General features: G+C 47.6%; 1 protein-coding gene across 1 annotated transcript in view; it reads left to right on the plus strand.

Moving 5' to 3' along the window:
- The window catches only part of LOC119484464 (antithrombin-III-like), a 14,610-nt gene extending 10,829 nt beyond the window's left edge, over window positions 1-3,781 (plus strand). The window contains exons 5-8 of the mRNA XM_037763279.1: window positions 942-1,154; window positions 1,343-1,517; window positions 2,641-2,705; window positions 2,794-3,781. Coding sequence (XP_037619207.1) covers window positions 942-1,154; window positions 1,343-1,517; window positions 2,641-2,705; window positions 2,794-2,970 — 630 coding nt within the window. The 3' untranslated portion in view covers window positions 2,971-3,781. The remainder of the gene's footprint in view (window positions 1-941; window positions 1,155-1,342; window positions 1,518-2,640; window positions 2,706-2,793) is intronic.
- Window positions 3,782-7,623: the final 3,842 nt, after the last annotated feature.

Genomic DNA, 7,623 nt, shown 5'->3' on the forward strand with positions numbered 1-7,623 from the left:
GGGCTTTGTTACGGCCCTGTTTGCTCGTCAATCCCGTGAATGGGACATGACAGGATGGACAGGATGGACACGCAGCGTTTCAGCAGCTGCTGAGTGAGAATCATGTCTGTGTGAATATATGCGTGTAGGAAACAGCAGAACAATCAAGCGTGCAGCTTTGGTCGCACTACTGACAAACAGCTCAGGGGAGAGGGAGATGTCGCGATGCGTTTTAACTACGAAGTGAATCAGGAAGGGAGCGAGACATGTGTGTGTGTGTGTGTGTGTGTGCGCGCTGCCCACAGTCAGTGACGGCTACTCCGTCACAAGCATGTTAGCATGTTAGCTAACATCTCTCCTCGTCTCCTTGTCCTCCCCTTCCTTGTCTCCTCGTCTCCTCATGTCCTCTCTCCTCGTCTCCTGTGTCCTCTCTCCGTGTCTCCTCTCTACTTGTCTCCTCTCTCCTCGTCTCCTCATCTCCTCATGTCCTCTCTCCTCGTCTCCTCGTCTCCTGTGTCCTCTCTCCGTGTCTCCTCTCTACTTGTCTCCTCTCTCCTCGTCTCCTCATCTCCTCTCTCCTCGTCTCCTCGTCTCCTGTGTCCTCTCTCCGTGTCTCCTCCCTACTTGTCTCCTCTCTCCTTGTCTCCTCGTCTCCTCATGTCCTCTCTCCTCGTCTCCTCGTCTCCTGTGTCCTCTCTCCGTGTCTCCTCTCTACTTGTCTCCTCTCTCCTCGTCTCCTCATCTCCTCTCTCCTCGTCTCCTCGTCTCCTGTGTCCTCTCTCCGTGTCTCCTCCCTACTTGTCTCCTCTCTCCTTGTCTCCTCGTCTCCTCATGTCCTCTCTCCTCGTCTCCTCGTCTCCTGTGTCCTCTCTCCGTGTCTCCTCTCTCCGTGTCTCCTCTCTCCTTGTCTCCTCGTCTCCTCATGTCCTCTCTCCTCGTCTCCTCGTCTCCTGTGTCTTCAGGGTCAGTGGAAGAATAAGTTCGATAAGGACCTCGTGTACCAGACAGACTTCCATGTGAGTGCGGATCGGACCTGCTCGGTCCACATGATGTACCAGGAGACCCGCTTCAGGTACTTCACCGACGACCAGGTGCAGGTGCTGGAGATGCCGTACCGCGGAGACGACATCACCATGGTGATCATCCTGCCCAGAAGAGACACCATGCTCAGCAAGGTAACCATGACGACCAGCTGGACCGGTTCTTATTCAAGTCAGCCGTTAGCAGAGAGCTAATCAATAAGTGAGCTAATCAATAATCAATAAGTGAGCTAATCAATAATCAATAAGTGAGCTAATCAATAATCAATAAGTGAGCTAATCAATAATCAATAAGTGAGCTAATCAATAAGTTGTGTGTGTAGGTGGAGGACAGTCTGGACCTGAAGAAGCTGACCGGCTGGTTGGACCAGATGACTGAGACGACGGTGGCCGTCCACGTGCCTCGCTTCAGGATCGAGGACGAATTCAGTCTGAAGGAGAAGCTGAAGGCGATGGGACTGACTCACCTGTTCAGCTCCGAGCACGCCTCTCTGCCAGGTGAAAGGGGCGTTCAGGGGACATGGGGCGTTCAGGGACTCTAGTGAGAGCGCGGGGCGTTCAGGGACTCTAGTGAGAGCGCGGGGCGTTCAGGGACTCTAGTGAGAGCGCGGTGCGTTCAGGGACTCTAGTGAGAGCGCGGTGCGTTCAGGAACTCTAGTGAGAGCGCGGTGCGTTAAGGGACTCTAGTGAGAGCATGGTGCGTTAAGGGACTCTAGTGAGAGCGTGGTGCGTTCAGGGACTCTAGTGAGAGCGCGGTGCGTTCAGGAACTCTAATGAGAGCGCGGTGCGTTCAGGGACTCTAGTGAGAGCGCGGTGCGTTCGGGAACTCTAGTGAGAGCGCGGTGCGTTCGGGAACTCTAGTGAGAGCGCGGTGCGTTCGGGAACTCTAGTGAGAGTGCGGTGCGTTCAGGGGACATGGGGCGTTCAGGGACTCTAGTGAGAGCGCGGGGCGTTCAGGGACTCTAGTGAGAGCGCGGTGCGTTCAGGAACTCTAGTGAGAGCATGGTGCGTTAAGGGACTCTAGTGAGAGCGTGGTGCGTTCAGGGACTCTAGTGAGAGCGCGGTGCGTTCAGGAACTCTAATGAGAGCGCGGTGCGTTCAGGGACTCTAGTGAGAGCGCGGTGCGTTCGGGAACTCTAGTGAGAGCGCGGTGCGTTCGGGAACTCTAGTGAGAGCGCGGTGCGTTCGGGAACTCTAGTGAGAGTGCGGTGCGTTAAGGGACTCTAGTGAGAGCGCGGTGCGTTCAGGGACTCTAGTGAGAGCGCGGTGCGTTCGGGAACTCTAGTGAGAGCGCGGGGCGTTCGGGGACTCTAGTGAGAGCGCGGTGCGTTCGGGGACTCTAGTGAGAGCGCGGGGCGTTCGGGAACTCTAGTGAGAGCGCGGTGCGTTCGGGAACTCTAGTGAGAGCGCGGTGCGTTCGGGGGACTCTAGTGAGAGCGCGGGGCGTTCGGGAACTCTAGTGAGAGCGCGGTGCGTTCGGGAACTCTAGTGAGAGCGCGGTGCGTTCGGGGACTCTAGTGAGAGCGCGGTGCGTTCGGGGACTCTAGTGAGAGCGCGGGGCGTTCGGGGTGATGAAGTGAGTGTCGGTAGTTTGAGTAGTTGAAGTATGTTTGTGTTTCAGGGATGTTGGAGGACGGCGGTGAAGGCCTCCACATCTCAGACGCCTTCCATAAAGCCTTCCTGGAGGTCAGATACTGACACACTCACCATGTATATACAGTACATGTACAGTAGATGTATATTTATATATAAATCTATATACTGTGGTCTGCAGGTGAACGAGGAGGGCAGCGAGGCGGCGGCGGCCACCGCCGTGGTCGCCATCGGGCGTTCCATCAACCTGGACCGGGAGGTGTTCGTGGCCGACCGGCCGTTCCTGCTGCTCATCAGAGAGTCCACCATCAACGCCCTGCTGTTCACCGCCAGAGTGGCCGACCCCTGCAGCCAATGAGAACGCTCCGGCCTGCCGATGTCACAAATCCACACGTTGCCTCGGTAACAACAACAATACGTCACCGTCTGACTCCGACATATATAGAGAGGTTATTATTGGCTGTAGAGAGGTGAAGCCCCGCCCCCTTCTGTTTCCTCTGAGGGACGGGATCTGTGATTGGTTTCCACCTAAAGCAGGGGTCAGGGGTCAGGGGTCAGGGGTCAGCGACCTTTACTATCAAAATAAAATGAATAACAATAGGGCCACATTGAGGGAAAAAACATCTGAGAACTACAGAATAAAGTCGTACCTTAACAAGAAAAAAAAGTCGTAATTTTACATTTAATAAAGACGTAATATTACGAGAATAAAGTCATAACTTTACTTTATAATATCGTGACTTTATTCTGTAAATCTCAGATGTATTATATATATATATTATATATCAGTTATTTCCCTCAGTGTGGTCCTAATGCTCCGTCGTACCGTAGAACTACAACAATGATCAATCAAAATGAAAGTGGTGGTCAGTGGAGGGGGCGGGGCTTCACCTCTCCACGCTGTAACGTATGTCCATCCAGTACTTTTAGAGAACACTGCTGCATTGTGGGTAAAGAAAGAGGCGGCTCGGTGGCGGTGGACACTTAAAGTGCTTTATTGTATTTCCTGTGGAGGCGCTGCGACCTGTGAGTGATCTAGTGGTCATCGTGGTGAAAGAAGCTTCTTCACATTGGTCTAAACTACCCCCCCCCACCAACAGAGACATGCAACAGAAAAGATCTTCACAATAAAAGTACCTCCTCTTCAAAATAAAATGTACAGTATTAAAGTTTAATTTACTAAAGGCTTCCTCTCTGACTCCGTCTGATATATTATTGGATATACTTTAGAATCAACAGTGACCTCATCACGTGGAGAAATGATTAGATTGATAACTCATTAATTATTCATTCATTAATTAGGCTTTAAGGTCGATCATTAATCACACTGTAAAAAGAATCAAACAAAGAGCCAGAAGCTGAAGAGACGCGAAGGAGTCGTTGTGAAGCGACTCCGAGTCGCCATGACGACCAGAGGTGATGATGATGATGAGGAAGATGAGGTTGAGCTGTTTTCACAGTTTGACTGAAGATGAAACTGAAGAACCATCGAGGAGGAGAAGTCGGACTCTGAGCGGTGAGTTACTGATAATCATAATCTCTAATAATCTAATAATCTATAACCAAATAAACTTTGATCTGTCAGAAAGATCATATTAATCTGATTATAGATTATATTTAACATGGTGTGTTCAGGGACTCTATTGAGAGCGCGGGGCGTTCAGGGACTAATATATAGTTTATATATATATATATACACACTTATATAAACTGTATATATTACATATATACAGTATACTGTATATATAATATATATATATCATATATAATAAATATATTATATATTATATACACAGTATGTATATATATAATATATATAATATGATACATGTACATGTATATACAGTATATATAGATATATAATATATACAGTATATATCTATATATACTGTATATATAATATATACAGTATATATATATATAATATATACTATATAATATATCTATAATATATACAGTATCTATATATAATATATACATTTTATATATATTATATATACTATATAATATATCTATAATATATACAGTATATATATATATATATAATATTAATGAGGCAGATCTGCGTCACCAGTTTGATTTTTACTGAACGTGATAAAAGGAAAGTGAGTCTTCCTGGTCTCTGATCTATCAGTCTATTGATCTATCAGTCTATTGATCTATCAGTCTATTGGTTCACACTCATCTGATCCGACTTTTCCTCCTTTAGAGATTGAACCGGACCGGACCGGACCGGAACCGGACCGGACTGGACTGGCTGAAACTTGTGGAAGCAGCGTTTTGTTGACTGGCTTGAAATGATGAGTTCATTGAAAACAAAAAGTCACTGCAGAGTACTGAGGACCAGGATCACACTGAAGACCTGACCCGGTCTGGACCGGGTCAGGTCCTCAGTGTGAACTGGTCCAGACTGGGTCATGCTGAGGACCTGACCCGGTCTTACTGGTAGTTCCTCTGATGGTTGGATGTCTGAGCGGTTCAGACTGAGGTGGTGTTATCGGTGGTTCAGAGCTGGGCAACACGTCCTCTCTTCACTGGTTCTGATCCGATTAGATATAATATATAATATTAGAATTCTTTCTGGATGTTTTGTTCCTTCTTCTTAATAAAGAATGTTTAAAGCGTCTCCTCTCACCTGTCTGCAGGGATCTACAGGTGTACTCCATCACTGGTTGCTATGGTTACAGGTGTACTCCATCACTGGTTGCTATGGATACAGGTGTACTCCATCACTGGTTGCTATGGTTACAGGTGAGAGGTGAAGCTCTATAAACGTGAATATTATTAGCAGTAAACCAAAGGACCTGTCGGCCAATCAGAACGCAGTGTTTTCTGTTGCCGCGGTACACTGGGAAGAGGTCTTGAGGTTGCCATGACAACTGATTTATTGTCTTCCATGTTGCCCAGCTTTGGTTTCGTTGTGTTTTTGCCGCCCTCTGCAGCGACTGGCAGGCAGGCGCTCCTCACCTGCTGCTGAGTGTATTCACAGGTGTGTTTTGTTTCTGCGGCGTGTCGCTCGCACTGAGGTTAGCCGTTAGCGTTCTGCTACGTAGGGAAAGGTAAACGTCCGATTCACTGAATAAAAGAACGAGTCTGTATACCTGATAGTTCCTGGTTTAGCCTGAAGAGTGAGTGCGGCGGTTGCAGCGGCGGCCGGGAGGAACACGGGCGTCCAGCCGAGCCGCGGCGAGGACAGAACCGCCGGCTTCACTTGCATAAAAAACTGACGGGTCCACTAAGAATGTGATTCACAGCTCTGGAGAGAAACAGTAACAGCCGATCCGTGTGCTACCTGCCGACCGTCCGTCCGTCCGTCGGGACGTAGCGCCGACGTAGCGCCGACGTAGCGCCCAGCTAACCGACATTATTCATAAACACAAACATGGTAGTTTAAATAGGTCTGATAATATGTGACTTTATATTGTTCTGGTCTATAAAAAGTTCTGTTTTTGATCCTCTGATAAGTGCTGAAGTTGTTCCGGAGGTCCGACGCGGCCAGCGGCGTCTTTCATTTGGTTGCCAGGCCGACCGAACCCGCTCACGCCCTCCAGCAGGTGACCTTTGACCTCTGGAGGGGGTCGCTTTAGTCCAGCTCCTTTAGTCCGGCCTGGCTACTACATCCATCTGGTCTGACAGGGTCCAGCTCCTCGTCCTGTCGCTACCCGATCAATGACCCGATCAATGACTCGATCAATGACCCGATCAATGACCCGATCAATGACCTGATCAATGACCCGATCAATGACCCGATCAATGACCCGATCAATGACCCGATCAATGACTCGATCAATGACCCGATCAATGACCCGATCAATGACTCGATCAATGACTCGATCAATGACCCGATCAATGACCTGATCAGAACCGTCCGTCGTCATGACGCGTCGCCTCTACTGCACGTGTGCGGCTGTACTCGGTGCATCTCAACAGATGTTGCTCCAGTGGAACCGTTCTGAGCCCGTTAGCCCGTTAGCTAACATTAGCTAGAGAGCTAGGCTAACCCGACCTCCGTCCGTACGGCAGCAAGCTAACGTTAGCTTAGCTTAAAGCTTAGCTCTTTAAAGATGGAGGTCAATCAGGAATATCAGCGTCAACATGCTAACTAGCCGCTAGCTCTGATAGCAGCTAGCAGCGGACGTTAGCTAACGTTAGCTTCCTGTGTCTTCCTATAGAAAGTGAATGTAAAATAGTCAAAATCAGTTAGCTCATCAGCTAACGGGACTCTTCTGTCTGCTGAAGTCAAATTAAAGCTAATTTATGTTAACTATAACTATATACTATAGTTAACGGGGTTATGATGAGTAAACAACGAGCTACAATTAATACAAACCACTTTAATAGTGGATGAACAGCTGTTAATTATTATTATGAATGAATTAGTTATATATATAATATATATTATATATATATATATATATATAATATATATAATATCTTATATAATATATATATAAGATATTATATATATATATTGATGTAAACTAGTAGAACATAATGAGTACAGTAAGTTAGCTTGCAGTTAGCTAATGTTGAACTAAAGGTCTGAAACATGAGCTCTTTAGTGGCGGAGGTCGGAGGTCGGAGGTCTGAGGTTTGTCATTGATTGTAATAATCGATAGAATAGATGTATTGATAAACGAGCTCTGAACACATCTGTTAGCTTGTAAGCTAATGTTGTTGCATAATTTGCCAGCCGTCTGTTTCTGTTTCTTCTCCCTGACTGAACTCAAAGTTATTCATCAACGGTTCCACCTGTTTTTTCCTCGCCGCCGCCGCCGTGCAGCAGATTTAACGCGTCATCGTTAACGCGACGGTTACTGATCAGGTCTTCCTGTCGTCCCGTCACACACATTGTCAGAGCAAGAAAGTGTCCAAGAAAAACATAAACAAAATCAATAAAACACATGCTAGTTTATAAAAGTAATCTGAGAAGAGACGGATCGGAGACCAGAGATGACGGAGCAGAGCGCTCTGAGTGGTCAGAGCGCCCCCGGTGACCAGAGCGCCCCCC

This window comes from Sebastes umbrosus, unplaced genomic scaffold, assembly GCF_015220745.1.
Source record: "Sebastes umbrosus isolate fSebUmb1 unplaced genomic scaffold, fSebUmb1.pri scaffold_76_arrow_ctg1, whole genome shotgun sequence".
NCBI lineage: Eukaryota > Metazoa > Chordata > Actinopteri > Perciformes > Sebastidae > Sebastes > Sebastes umbrosus.